The 14,906-nt window shown below is 44.3% G+C and overlaps 1 protein-coding gene across 4 annotated transcripts in view; it reads left to right on the forward strand.

The window, feature by feature from the left end:
• The first annotated feature begins 7,180 nt into the window (after window positions 1–7,180).
• The window catches only part of HECTD1 (HECT domain E3 ubiquitin protein ligase 1), a 111,365-nt gene continuing 103,639 nt past the window's right edge, over window positions 7,181–14,906 (forward strand). For 3 of the 4 annotated variants that reach the window (XM_023227433.3, XM_023227435.3, XM_023227436.3), the window contains exons 1-2: window positions 7,446–7,574; window positions 8,986–9,146. In XM_023227433.3, coding sequence (XP_023083201.1) covers window positions 9,007–9,146 — 140 coding nt within the window. In that variant the 5' untranslated portion in view covers window positions 7,446–7,574; window positions 8,986–9,006. Of the gene's footprint in view, window positions 7,951–8,985; window positions 9,147–14,906 lie in introns of all 4 variants that reach the window. The other variant, XM_023227434.3, reaches the window with a different exon arrangement.

Below are 14,906 nucleotides of genomic sequence, written 5' to 3' on the forward strand. Positions count from 1 at the left end.
AAAGAGGTGAAGACTAACGTTCCCACAAAAACCTGCATATATATGCTTATAACTGCTTTATTCATAATTGCCAAAACCTGGAAGCAACAAAAGATGTCCTTCAGCAGGTGAATAGATAAACTGTGGTACATCTATACAGTGGAATATTATTCAGCACTAAAAATATGTGAGCAGCAGGGAAAGGTGGCTTGTGATTGTAGTTGCAGCTATGTGGGAGGCTCAAGTGAGAAGATCACTGGAGTCCAGGAGTTTGAGCCCTGGCGTGGAACTTGGGTTGGTTTCGGGCCAGCCTGGTCTCAGTATTGAGACCTTGTCTGAGAAAAAAAAGGCCAGGCGCAGTGGTTCACATTTGTAATCCCAGCACTTTGGGAGGCCAAGGCAGGTGGATCACGAGGTCAAGAGATGGAGACCATCCTGGTCAACATGGTGAAACCCTGTCTCTACTAAAACTATAAAAATTAGCTGGGGTGGTGGTGTTTGCCTGTAGTCCCAGCTACTCTGGAGGCTGAGGCTGAAGAGTCACTTGAACCAGGGAGGCAGAGGTTGCAGTGTGCTGAGATCGTGCCACTGCACTCCAGCCTGGCGACAGAGCAAGACTCTGTGTCAAAAAAAAAAAAAAAAAGAAAGAAAGAAAAGGAAAAAAGGAAGGCTTGGTGTGGGGGCTCACGCCTGTAATCCCAGCACTTTGGGAGGCCAAGGCAGGCGGATTACAAGGTCAAGAGATCGAGACCATCCTGGCTAACACAGTGAAACCCCGTCTCTATTAAAAATACAAAAACTTAGCTGGATGTGGTGGTGGGCGCCTGTAGTCCCAGCTACTTGGGAGGCTTAGGCAGGAGAATGGTGTGAACCCGGGAGGCGGAGGTGAGAGTAAGCTGAGATCGTGCCACTGCACTCCATCCAGCCTGGGTGACAGAGACCACATCTCAAAAAAAAAAAAAAAAAAAAAAAAAGAAAGAAAGAAAAAAGGAAGAAGATCTATTTTAAAACCTAGAAAACCTAGAAGCAATAATATTTCAGGTATTCCAGGTCTCAATATGGAGACCCTGTCAAAAAAAAAAAGGAAGAAGACATGAAAGGAAGAAAAGTCTATTTTTTAAAAAGTTCCCCAGGTGACTCTAATGTGCAATTAAAGTTGAGAACTATTGACCTTCTTTGAACACATAATCTCCTTCAACTTTTATAATATCCATCAAATTATGTAGCTGTTGTTATCCCATTTGATATATTAGGAAACTAAGGTTTTTTGGTTTTCTTTTTTGAGACACAGTCTCGCTGTGTCACCCAAACTGGGGTGCAATGGCACAGTCTCTGCTCACTGCAACCTCCACCTCCTAGGTTCAAGCCATTCTTGTGCCTCAGCCTTCCCAGTAGCTGGGACTACAGTGGCACAACACTATGCCCGGCTAATTTTTGTATTTTTCGTTGAGATGGGGTTTTACTATGTTGCCCAGGCTGGTCTTGAACTCCTGACTTCATATGATCCACCTGCCTCGGTCTCCCAAAGTTTTGGGATGATAGGAGTGAGCAACTGCTCTTGGCCAGGTATTACCTTTATTTTACATAAGAGGAAAAACTCAGAGGTTAGATGACTTCCTTGGAGTCTCACAACTAGTAAGGGACAGGTTTCATTCTCAAATCCACGTCTTCAACTCTATGGTTCTTAGAATGTAAGGAACATTAAAGAAAATCTACTCTACTTTCCCTCATGCTAAAGTACTGTGCACCCGAGTAGTACTGTGCACCATCCCTGACTAGTGTGTGTGTGTGTGTGTGTGTGTGTGTGAGAGAGAGACAGAGAGAGAGAGAGAGAGAGACAGAGACAGAGACACAGAAAGAGGGGGAAGGGAGATAGGATCTCACTCTGTCATCCAGGCTGGAGTGGAGTGGCATGATCTTGGTTTACTGTAATCTCAGTCTTCCAGGACGAAGTGATCCTCCTACCTCAGCCTCTGGACTAGCTGGGACTGCAGGCTAAGTTTTAAAAACTTTTTACAGTGATGAGGTCTCACTATGTTGCCCAGGCTGGTCTTGAACTCCTGGGCTCAGGTGAGCCTCCCACCTTAGCCTCCCAAAATGCAAGGATTACAGGTGTATGCCACAGCCCCAACCCATTCCTGACTTGTTTTCCAGTCTCTTCCATCATATTTCCAGTGTTGGGAAATTATTACTTCATGAAGCAATGCATTTTACTTTGATCTACTAGCTCCAATGATTACAAAATGGTACAACCAAGTATACATATGAGAGTTGGCAGATAGATGTTTGAAACCCAGTTCCCCATTTTATTAGGTAGGTGAATTTGGGAAAGTTATTTAACATCTCAAAACCACAGTTTCCTGGCTAGGTGCAGTGGTTCATGCCTGTAATCCCTGCACTTTGGGAGGCTGAAGGGGGCAGATCACTTGAGGCCAGGAGTTCCAGACCAGTCTGGCCAACATGGAGAAGCTCCGTCTCTCCTAAAAACACAAAAATTAGCCGGGTGTGATGGTGCGCGCCTGTACTCCGAGCTATTCGTGAGGCACAAGAATTGCTTGAACCCAGGAGGTGGAGGCTGCAGTGAGCTGAGATCATGCCACTGCACTCCAGCTGGGTGACAGAGTAAGACTCGGTCTCAAATAAATAAATGAATAAATAAATAAATAAAAACACAGAAAATACCTATTTTAAGTGTTAATCATTGTATATATAATAAACTAATGTATAAGGACTAAATAATAATATTTATTAAAGTATCTTTCTAACTATAGCCAGGCGCTGTGGCTCATCCCTGTAATCTCAGCACTTTGGGAGGCTGAGGTGTATAGATCCCTTGAGCCCAGGAGTTGGAGATCGACTTGGGCAACATAGTGAAACCCTGTGCTTACTAAAAATTCAAAAATTAGCCAGGCATGGTGGCGCAGGCCTTTAATCCCAGCTACTCAGGAGGCTGAGGTAGGAGAATCGCTTGAACCTGGGAGGCAGAGGTCGCAGTGTGCTGAGATTGTGCCACTGCACCCCAGCCTGGATGACAGAGCGAGTCTCTGTCTTAAAAACAAAAAAACAGAAACAAAAAAAAACATATCTTGCTAACTGTAAAGCTTAATAGAAACAGATGTTAACTTTAAAGTGGTTAATGATCCTAAAACCCACACGGCATCTCCGTACTTTCTTGTTTTAAATATCCAAAGGCTCCCCTTGCCCAAAGAGCAAAGTTCAAACTCATTATGGTGCTCAAGACCCTTAAGAAATTGTCTTCGATTAACCTCAATGATCTCTTCCAGCCACTAACACCACTCTAGGTACCAACCAAACTTAGTTTCCCACTCTTCCCAATTGCAGACCACATTCTTTCATATCCAGAACTTCACAGAAGTTGAGGAAAGCCAGGGACACTTACATTTGTAGTTCAAACTTGAAGACATGTCCAAACAGACATTTTCTGTAGCATATTTTATAGGTTTACATCTACCAATTATGCCTTTGATACACAAAAAACATAATGCTATATCGTTGTGCTATTCATAACTATAAGATTAACTTTAGAAAATTAATTCATAGTACATACCAGTTGATGAAATGAGTTTAGATTTGTATGACGAATATCTTCCTTTTAATTAATAGTCGTGTGAGTTGATCCCAGCGACTGTGTACACATCGAAGTTCCTTCGTCAAAGTGGAGTCTCGCCAAAAGGCAGCTGTTGCTTCATTCTGCCAAGAGGGACACTCTTCGTACCTCTGTGCCTGTCCATATGCTTTTCCTAATTATCTGGCCAGCTCTGACTCAACATCTGAGATTTAATTCACATTTCATTCCCAAAGCTTTCCAAGATGCCATCTCCTACCTCCTTAATGTTGCCAGCATGTACCTGACAATATCATCTAATAAGCGCCATGATAGAGGAGACACAGAGGAGTGTGTTTACATCTACCTTTATTGAGAAAGGGGTCTGTGACTTACTGAGCCTTACACTGTGCCTGGCACAGAGCAGTTCTCAATGGTCTATGATTCTTGGATTTCGGAAGCAATGGGAAATATCAGCATGTAAACAGTTTCTGGTTTCTTGGGATAAGTATTCAAGTCTGGTCAGTTGCCTTTACCTGGATATTTGGTTGTCTTCACGACTTCATTTCTTCCCTTTAATGCTCTTGTTCTGGGATCTCATGCTTGAATTCTTCTTTTCTGTTTGAGTTTAAAATAATAACATGGGCCGGGCATGTGGCTCATGCCTATAATCCCAGCACTTTGGGTGGCCAAGGCTGGAGCATTGCTTGAGCCCGGGAGTTGGAGGCCAGCCTGGGAAACATAGTTAGATCCTGTCTCTACAAAAAAATAAAAATAGCTGGGTGTAGTGGCGTGGGCCTGTAGTCCCAGCTACTCCGGAGGCTGAGGCAGGAGAATCGCCTTAAGCCCAGGAGTTGGAAGCTGCAGTCAGCTAGGATCACACTGCTGCACTCCAGCCTGAGCCACAGAGCAAGACCCAGCCTCTAAATAAATATCAAAATAAATACGATAATAAAATCTGTAAAAAGTGCAGTAAGCGTCACAGCATTCTTTTGATAAGGTTTCTTTAAAGCACACGAGTCATTAACCTTGCGGGCAGGAAGTGGGTGGAACATGTAGAGATAGTGCAGGATAAAAAAATATATATCTTAAAAACTTGGTAAAGGTAGCCGGGTGCAGTGGCTCACGCCTGTAATCCCAGCACTTTGGGAGGCCGAGGAGAGAGGATCACGAGGGCAGGAGATCGAGACCATCCTGGCTAACACGGTGAAACCCTGTCTCTACTAAAAAATACAAAAAATTAGCCAGGTGTGGTGGCGGGTGCCTGTACCTGTAGTCCCGGAGGCTGAGGTAGGAGAATGGCTTGAACCTGGGAGGCGGAGCTTGCAGTGAGCCGAGGATTGTGCCCCTGCACTCCAGCCTGGGCAACAGAATGAGGCTCCGTCTCAAAAAAAAAAAAAAAAAAAAAACCTTGGTAAAGGTATAGTCCCTTTTACTAACTTTTCTATTTTTTGTTAATTGCATCACCATTTTCCTAGCTTCCAAGTCCTCTTTTCAGGTAAGGTTTTTTGTTGTTGTTGTTTTTTGTTTTGGCAGGATCTTGCTCTATTGCCCAGGCTGTAGTGTAGTGGCATGATCATGGCTCACTGCAGCTTCGACCTCGAGGGCTGAGGTGATCCTCCTGCCTTTGACTCCTGAGTAGCTGGGACTACAGGTGTGCACCACCACACCCAGCTAATTTAAAAAATTATGTTTAGAGACAGGGTCTCCCTATGCTGCCTAGGCTGGTCTCCTATTTCTGGGCTCAAGTAATCCCCCTGCCTCTGCCTCCCAAAGTGCTGGGATTACGGGTGTAAGCCATGGAGCCTGGACAGAAATTTTTAAGTTAATCATTTAAATTCTGCTGTATCTTCTTTCAAAAATTATTTTTAGATTTCTTCCCCATTCATATTGCCAATAACTAGACTTTTTTTTCCCTCCATTATTGGAGCATTTCAGCAACCTCCAGCTAATCTTGTCTAGATAGATCCTTTTCATCGTTCTGGACACTTTCCATAATTAGTCTTAAGACTAATTTTTCCAGTGTTGTAGTCCAGAACTTGCTACTTAGCTCAGCCTAATTTCTGCATTCCTCATTCAAGGCCTTCCCCACTTGAGCTCCAAATTTCTCTCTGTTTCTTACCATTGGTTCTTTGCTGGGGGCACAGGTGACCTTTCCTATGTCTAGGAATATATCAGGCTTTGCTTACGTTCTTCCTCTCCTTTTAGTGTCCACATTGTACCCATTCTTCAAGGTCCAGAGGGAATGCCACTTCCTTCTTGAAGTTTCCTGGGAGCTCCAACTCACACTCATGACATCTAAATAATTATCCTCATGGGTTGGAGTTGTGACAAAATAGTTGAATCCTCTTTTTCTCATTTCGCTAACAAGATACCTAAAGGGACCATCACCTCCGACAATGGGACATGCGCGGATAGCTATCTGAAGTACATATTTGTCATTTCCAAAATACTGGTTCTTTTTCTGAGGAACCAGTAAAAAAGAAAAAAAAAAAAAAAACCCAGTATTTTGGAAATGACAAATTTGCTTAGTCGCCTAGGCTGGAGTGAGGTGGCGTTATCAAAGCTCACTGCAGCCTGAATTTCCTGGGCTCGAGGGATCATCCCATCTCAACCTCTCCGGTAGCTGGGACCACAGGTGTGCGTCACCACGTCTGGGTACTTATTTTTTTTAATTTTAATTTTTTTTCAGAGACCAGGGCTCTCTGTTGCTCGGGCTGGTCTCGAACTCCAGGTCTCAAGAGGATAAAATCATAAAGTGCTCGTATTACAGGCACCGCAGCAGCCCCAAATGCTGTTCTTTACTCATACCTAGCAGCTCCTCTGGTTGCTTGAGGGGCCATGTCTCAAATACTACCAGGTATTGATTTTTCTTTTTGTTTAAAGGATAAAAGTGAGAGTACAGTAGGACGTCTCCGGGCTCCAAGTACGTCCTATAACCATTTATCTTTTATTCTTAATGAGTGTGAAATAAAGTTTGAAAAGAATAACCACAGACATACTTGTGACCACAAGCCACAAGAAACATAGTCAAAAGTGCACTCTCAGTGCTGCTGCCGACCGGGCACGGCGCTAGGCCTGCATCTGCGCTTTCCTGAAGCCTCAGTGTCTCATCTGTACAACGTTGATAATCCTCGGCAGCATCTCTTTCCCAGGGTTGCTCTGAAGGGTTTTCTTTGGGGTGAAATGCCGGTTGGTCGGCCTCCCAGGAGCTGGGGGAGGAGCCTTCCTTACGCGACGCACTTCCGTGCGCGAGGAGGGAAGACCGTGGCGGAATGCGGGTGGCCTCGGGCGGAAGGCTCAGCCTGGACAGGTTGGGCCGCAGCTTTGGTGTGCTGTGCGGTGCGACGCCCTCCGCAGTAGTGCGCGAAGTGTTAGCCACCGCGCCAAGCAAGCTGGACGTGCGTGCACGAGCGTGCTCGGACTGACAGGGAAGCGAGAAGGGCGCCAGGGCGCACCATAGAAAAGTCGCGGCATAAACGTACGACCCAGCCCGAGGCGGCGGGGACAAGAGCGCCGGGGCAGGGGCGGCGAGGCGGCGTCCCCGCTTTGGCGCCCCTGCGCGGCGGTCGGCAGTCTCCGCAGCGCCCCAGGTGGCCGCCGGCGGGGTCGCCGCCGGGGGAGCGGATTTGCTCCGCCTCCGCAGGGCTCGGCTGCCCTCGGCAGCTTCCCCGCCTGGCTCTCGCTCGACCCTCCTCCCCTCCCCCTCCCGGTTCGCGATGGACGGGGCCTCCCCCCCTCGCCGCCGCTTGCAGCACCGCGCGGGCCTCTGAGCTGCAGGGCCTGAGGAGCCGCGTGCTGGGAACGGGACGTGCGCTGGCTGCTGCCGCACGGGAGAACCTCTCGCTTCCCTGTCACCAGGTCCCCGCGGAGGAAGGGGAGGGACGAGGCGCGGCTTTTCCTGTGCCGCCTGCCCGGTTCGACCTGCGCGGCCTGCGGCTTCTTGGGAACTCTAGGGCCGCGGCCGGGCCTGGCTGTGCCCGTGGCCTTCTGGGAGCTGGATCCGAGCGGTTTGGAACGACAAGCCCGAGTAAGAGCCTGCGGGAAGGGGAGGCGGGAGCGCCTCGGACCGTCGGAAGGGCCCTGCGTGGGGGCCAGGATCCCGGACGCCCGGCGACTGGCGGAAAGCGAGACCCCGGCGCCGAGTGAGGTCGGCCGGGCTGCTGCCGACTTCCCCGCTGGCCCCTTTGTTTCCCTCCCGGGGCCCTGCCGGCGGCGGCGCCTGGCTTGCCCGCGCCAGAGCCCCAGGCCGGCTCCTTTTGCCCTTGAGAAGGGTTCGCTGCCAGGCCTTCGAGTTCCGGGCGCAGCTCCCGGGAGACCCGGCGCCCTGCCTGGCCCGGCGGCCTCCTCTCGGGCACGAAGGCTTGCTGCTGCTTCCCCAGAACTTCCCCTCCTCCTAGACACAGGTAGTTAACTTAGTGGGGTTTGGTGCTGGGAAACCAGAGCGCGGGGGCCAGCGCCTCTCAGCTCCCGGCTCGGCCGGGCCCCGGGTGTGGGGTCAACCCCGCTGGTCGCCGTTGGGTGCCCACCGCGCCCCGTCGCCGGCTTCCCACACCTGCGGCTGCGTTACGTAGGACCCAGAGCTGTCCTCCAGTTAGGGCGCTTACGGGGCGTTTTTGTAATGACTTGCCTGTTGGGGCTGCTTCTCGGTTTTGTTTTTGTTTTTTTTTAACCAACTGCCCTATCTTGTGAAGATGGGAAAGAGGGCCCTAGGTTGGCCTATATTCGGATCCGTAACCTGCTAGTCCATTGCATTTACTTTTAGTCTTTCTTTTTTTTTTTTTTTTTTAACTTTTAAGAATAGTTGTCACGACTGCCAAAATTCCTAACCAACTATTTATTCATAAATAAATCTTATATATAATTGTCGTTTGTATTTGGACATCTTTAAAATAGAGGTAAATTGAGAAGTCAGCAGAATTTGTGAAGTTGGTGGTAATTTTGAAGGAGAAACAATTTGAAAGGGGATTGGATCAAGGTGTTTAGAGTTTCCTCAAAATACTGAATCTAACCCTTATCTGAAGATCAGTTTTGGGTGGAGAAGGAGGGGGATGAAGTTTGCCGCAAAAAACAGAACCTTTAGTTAGGTGTTCTTTGCTTTTTGGCATAGGCTTTAGTGATAGCAGTAGTGGGATCTGAAGCTTGACTGTCTTTGACACAGACAGCTCTGGTTTCTAGTTAAGCAGCAACCTAATCAGCTTATATACTCTGCGAAACTGGTTTTCATTTGGTGTGATATCTGTACGTTAAACCTGGCGGATGAGGAAACTTGAAAAACTGCATTAAGCACTCATGTCCAAACGTACTTAGCAGTGTTTTTTAATTGCTGGGAGGACACTATGAAAATTTGGTTCTAGCAGGTGTAAAGGAAAAATTTAAGCCCAAGCTGATCAGTCCTGGACATTTAAAGGACTTTTTCCCCTTTACTTTTCAAATTTAAGCAAAGAGGCTTTTAAAAAACCATGGCAGATGTGGACCCAGATACATTGCTGGAATGGCTACAGATGGGACAGGGAGATGAAAGGGACATGCAACTAATAGCCCTTGAACAGCTATGCATGCTGCTTTTGATGTCTGACAACGTGGATCGTTGTTTTGAAACGTAAGTACATTCCTTCATCATCTTCTTTTGGGTTACTGTAGTGACATCTGTTTTCAACCATTCCCTGACTTCAGTTTGTGTAGAAATTTCTCTAGTGAATTTTAACACGTTTTTAAAGATTTTTTTTAAAAATCTTTAAAAAAATTCCTGAAGAGTTTTGTATTTACACTTTTCCAAGAAATAAAAATTGGTAGATGAAGTAACTCTAGGACTGATAATTACGATGACACAAATACATATTTGTTGAATGAATGTGAATTAGTAGGAATACTAATTTTAACCCATAGCTTGGTTGATTCATTTTCAAAATATGTCATGAACTGGGGAAAATACAAATATTTATATTCTTAAAGGTATGTATTTCTGTACCATGAAATTGACTTATGGAGTAAGAGATGATAATAAACTTATGTTTTGAACTGCCCATTTCTTCATTGATGTTATATGACAATACTTTTGTTAAAGCAGATCATTGGTTTGTAAATTTCAGTTTGGGAAGATATAAATTGGATCTTAAGCATATATCAGAAGAGTAGAAAATTTAGAGTAGTAGAAATATTTTGAAGTTTGAGGAGTTTAAACAATTTTATTGAGAGGTTATAACTTACTATTTATGCGAAAATATAAAAGATAATTCATACTAGATAGGCCTTAAAGCCATTTTTTCCCTCTTATATAAGTCATAACTTGTCCAGAGTAACCATTCTTCTGAGTGTTGAACATGTGTTTAATTTTTACTGTTTATTTTATATTTGTATTTACAGTTTTGAACTCCAATAATAAGTAATTGAAAACTCTGATGTTTCTTTATTCATTTTAATGCCATTTTAAGGTAATTAGTAGAAAATGTTTGAGATGTTGACCTAAAATTTGATATAATTATCTTAATGTGTTTCAGGTGGGAATAAAGTCTATATTAGTCAATTGGCAAAATTTTTAAAGTACCTTCATTTTTGATTATTGAATAACTTTCAGTTGTAACTCTTGTTAAAACGGTACTAAGATAAAAATCCTTATTAATAAAATTTCCAAGTTACAATTAGTGGTCCATTTATTTCCACCAGTTTTTGTCATTGGCAGAGTTTTTTTTTTTTTTTTTTGAGCCGGAGTCTCGCTCTGTTGTCCAGGCTGGAGTGCAGTGGCGTGATCTCGGCTCACTGCAAGCTCTGCCTCCCGGCTTTACGATTGGCAGAGTTTTGAGTATGTAAGAATAACTTAGCCCTTAATTGACACTTGTTTTGGCAGGATTTGTAGTAAAGTAGATTTTTTAAAAATTTATTTTATTGTTTTCCTCATCCTGACTCTCAAGATTAAAAATTGTGTTCATAGATTTCATTAGGGGTAACCTGAAAGTTACTTTTGGTATTATTAAAACTCATACTTGTCAGTCAAGTCAGTTGTCATTTCGTAGCTTCTGTTTAGTACTAATATGTGGTAGAGGTATTTGTTATGACATTTAAAAAGGTATTGCCATATTAAAACAGTTTAAAGGACATTTTTAAAATGTAAAATTTATCTCTGTAAAATTCTTCCATCCTAACATAATAACTGTTACTTTTTCCATTTTCCCTTCTAGGCTTTATTCACATATAGTATGGTGTAATTTTTTTTAAGAGACTGGGACCTCACTATGTTGCCCAGGCTGGCCTTGAACTCCTGGGTTCAAGTGATTCTCCTGCCTTGTCCTCTTCACTAGCTGGGACTACAGGCTGTGTCACCATACCTGGCTTTATAATGTAATTTTAAGGAAATGAACCTGAAGTTAAGTTAGATGTGATTTATTATGTGAAGGTACAAGAGTATTTCAAGTTGAAGGGGTTAGCCATGTTTGGTGTACCGTACCAGTAACCTCCAAAAACTAGACATTTGATTTAATTTTGTGATTGTTTTGTTTTTAAACATTAGTTTGCTTTCTTCATTACGTAGCCAGATTTTCTTTTGTCCTGGTTTCCTTCTTGAAACTAGTGAGGCAGGCATAGGGAGATGGAAAGAATGGGCTGTAGCCTCAGAGACTTGGGTTCAGATTCTTGGTCTGCTGTGTTCATTAGCCCCTGAGAGTCTTACTTTCTTCCCCTGTAAAATGGAGTCTCATACGGAGTCTTGCTCTGTTGCCCAGGCTGGAGTGCAGTGGTGCAATCTTGGCTCACTGCAACCTCCGCCTCCCAGGTTCAAGTGATTCTTCTGCTTCAGCCTCCCGGGTAGCTGGGACTACAGGTGCGCACCACCACACCTGGCTAATTTTTGTGTTTTTAGTAGAGATGAGATTTCACCATGTTGGCCAGGGTAGTCTCCATCTCTTGACCTCGTGATCCACCTGCCTCAGCCTCCCAAAGTGCTGGGATTACAGGCGTGAGTCACCATGCCCAGCCAGTAGTCTTTTTTCCAGTGGGCTTCTTGGGAGGATTAAAGGAGAGAATGTATGTTAAGTGTTTTGAGTAAAGTGGGCCACCCACTGATACCATCATTAATAAATATCTAATTTTTAATTTTATTTTAGCACTTTATTCCATGAATAAAGTGATTGATTTGGGAAGGTCTTTTAAAATTCTTTTAAACAACTCAAGGCAGGCAAAAAAAGCAAGATGATATGCATATTTTGAATATTGGTAAAAATCTTTCATACTACCTTGATTTCATAAAGTAGCAGCAAATAGGACTTAGTTCTGTCTAATAAACCAAAACATGCCTGTATGTCATGATAATATGTTTGCCTAGTTAACTTGTCTTGATAGTTACACGTCTGTTTAGTCAAGAAAGGCAGGTGGTGTGGTAGAAACAATGGCCTCTGCAATGGGATAGACTTGGGTTCAGATACCTGCCTTTTCCACTGAATTGTTGTATGATAGCCTTTGGAGTCTGTTTCCTCATCCTTGCAGGATTTTTCTGAAAATAAATGGGATAATAGTCAAGGATTTCTTTTTTCTTTAACTTAGTATTGTACATGGCTCTCCACTTTTTTTTTTTTTTTTTTTTGAGACAGAGTCTCGCTCTGTCACTCAGGCTGGAGTGCAGTGGCGCGATCTCAGCTCACTCAACCTCCGCCTCCCGCGTTCAAGTGATTCTCCTACTTCAGCCTCCTGAGTAGCTGAGACTACAAGCATGCGCCACCATGCCCAGCTAATTTTTGTACTTTTAGTAGAGACGAGGTTTCACCGTGTTTGCCAGGATGGTCTCAATCTCCCGACCTCGTGATCCACCTGCCTCAGCCTCCCAAAGTACTGGAATTACAGGCGTGAGCCACCATGCCCAGCCGGCCCTCCACTGTTTGTACCCATTTTGACAGTGTCTTTTTGAAGTTAAAGGAATATAACTTTTTCTATGATGTGTCAGTGCTTCTTATTAATGCCTGAACTTATCAAGGTAATGCTCCAGAAAGTAAAACATGTTCAAGATTGGTTTTTGCTTTTACCTGATGTATGATTGAGCTCTAAAATGTAATATGGCTAGGTGTGGTGGCTCACACCTGTAATCCCAGCACTTTAGGAGGCTGAGGTGGGCCGATCACTTGAAGTCAGGAGTTCGAGACCACCCTGGCCAACATGGCGAAACCCATCTCTACTAAAAGTACAAAAATTAGCTGGGCATTGTGGCATGTGCCTGTAATCCCAGCTACTTGTTGAGGCTGAGGCAGGAGAATCTCTTGAACCTTGGAGATGGAGGTTGCAGTGAGCCAAGATTGTACCATTGCACTCCAGCCTCAGCGACAGAGTGAGACCCTGCCTCCAAAAAAAAAATGTAATATGAGTTATTAGCTAATGAGTACTTTTGTATTCACATCAAAATAGGTGATCATTGTACGTATTAATGTTATAAATGTGTATCATGGGCATTTATAGATCTTGCTACTAAATCTTAATATAATTTGAAAGTTATGTCCTCTGGAAATTGAACATCTCAGAAGATGCTTTTAGGTACCAGAAGGCTCTATTTAAAAAATAATGATGTCACTTAATTTTGAGGGCACAAAAGCATATACAGTAAAAAGTCTGTTGTCTTCACTTTCCTGTCTCCTGGTTACTTGGTTCCTCTTCCCAGAGGAAACCACTGTTAATCATTTTCTAGTGTATCCTTCAAGAGATATCCAAGGAACATTTTGAGTCCAGATTCCAAAGCTGTTGAACACAGTGGTAAAAAAAATCTTTTTTGGTATGTTTACACTAAAAGGTACAAAAATACCTGTACAGGAACAAGTTTTTTAACCTTTAAATTGACTACTTTATGTCAGGTCTTGGAAAGGTATGGTGATGACCAAAACAAATACAGGCTCTGCCCTTATGGTGCCTAATAGTCTAATAGGGAAGACAGATAACTGGAAAAAAATTGTGGTTACAAACCGTGTTAAGTGTCATGAAGGAAAAGCTCAGGGTACTATGACAGCATGAATGAAACAGGGACAAGACCTAGAGAGGTGGGGATGGGCTGAGTGGTCTTTGGGGAAGTGGTTTTTCTTTTCTTTTTTTTTTTTTCCCGAGATAAGAGCCTTGCTGTCTCACCCAGGTTGGAGTGTAATGGTGTGATCTGAACTCACTGCAACCTCCACCTCCCAGGTTCAAGTGATTCTCCTACCTCAGCCTCCCCAGTAACTGGAATTATAGGCACATGCCACCATGCCCGGCTACTTTTTGTATTTTTAGTAGAGACGGGGTTTCACCGTGTTGGCCAGGCTGGTCTTGAACTCCTGACCTCAAGTGATCTGCCTGCTTTGGCCTCCCAAAGTGTTGGGATTGCAGGCGTGATCATTTTTTCTTTTTTAAAAAAATTAGATGGAGACAAGGTCTTACTAGGTTCCCCAGGCTAATCTAGAACTCCTGAGCTTAAGTGATCCTCCTGCCTTGGCCTTCCAAAGTGCTGGGATTACAGGCATGAGCCACCGTGCCTGGCCAAGAAAGGGGAAGTGGTTTTTCCTAGAGCTAGGAAGGATGAGTAAGGAGAGATAGGAAGTGGGGACAAAGCAAACAAATGCTTGTAGACTTGATCGGAGGCTGTGATCCAGAGAGACAGAGGGTTTTGTGATAAAAGTAGAAAGTTGAATAGATTTGAGAGAGATTTGGAAGGCAAGATAATCAGGACTTGTCAAATGATTAAATATGAGAGAGTGAGAAGGAAGTGTCATGGATGACTCAGGTTACAATGGATGATGATGCCTCTCACTGAGAGAGAACACTGAAAGAGGACCATATTTTGAGGTATTGAGATCATGAGTTCGGATTTGGATATGTTGAGTATGCGGTACTTTTGGGACAACTCAGGAGATACTAAGGAAGCAGTTGCATAAATGACTCTGGAAATTGGAGGTGATGCCTGGATTAGAGAAAAATGTTAGAGTCAAGCACCTGTGGAGGTTAATTGTGGCTATGGGATGTGATTGAGGTCTAGGGCAGTGATGCTTAAACTCTGTGGTCTCAGGACTTCCTTAAGCTCTTAAAAATTATTGTGGATCCCGAAGAACTTTTGTTTATGTTACTATGCTTACTGCTATTTGCCATATTCAGAATGAAACTAGGAAGTTTTTTTTTTTTGAGAGGAAGTTTTGCTCTGTCACCCAGGCCAGAGTGCAGTGGCACGATCTTGGCTCACTGCAACCTCTGCCTCCTGGGTTCAAATGATTCTCCAGCATCAGCCTCCCTAGTAGCTGGGATTACAGGTGCGCACCACCATGTGTGGCTAATTTTTATATTTTTAGTAGAGACGGGGTTTCACCATGTTGGCTAGGCTGATTTTGAACTCCTGACCTCAGGTCAGAACCCAGGAGGCGGAGCT

This window comes from Piliocolobus tephrosceles, chromosome 6 (genome assembly GCF_002776525.5).
Source record: "Piliocolobus tephrosceles isolate RC106 chromosome 6, ASM277652v3, whole genome shotgun sequence".
Lineage (NCBI taxonomy): Eukaryota > Metazoa > Chordata > Mammalia > Primates > Cercopithecidae > Piliocolobus > Piliocolobus tephrosceles.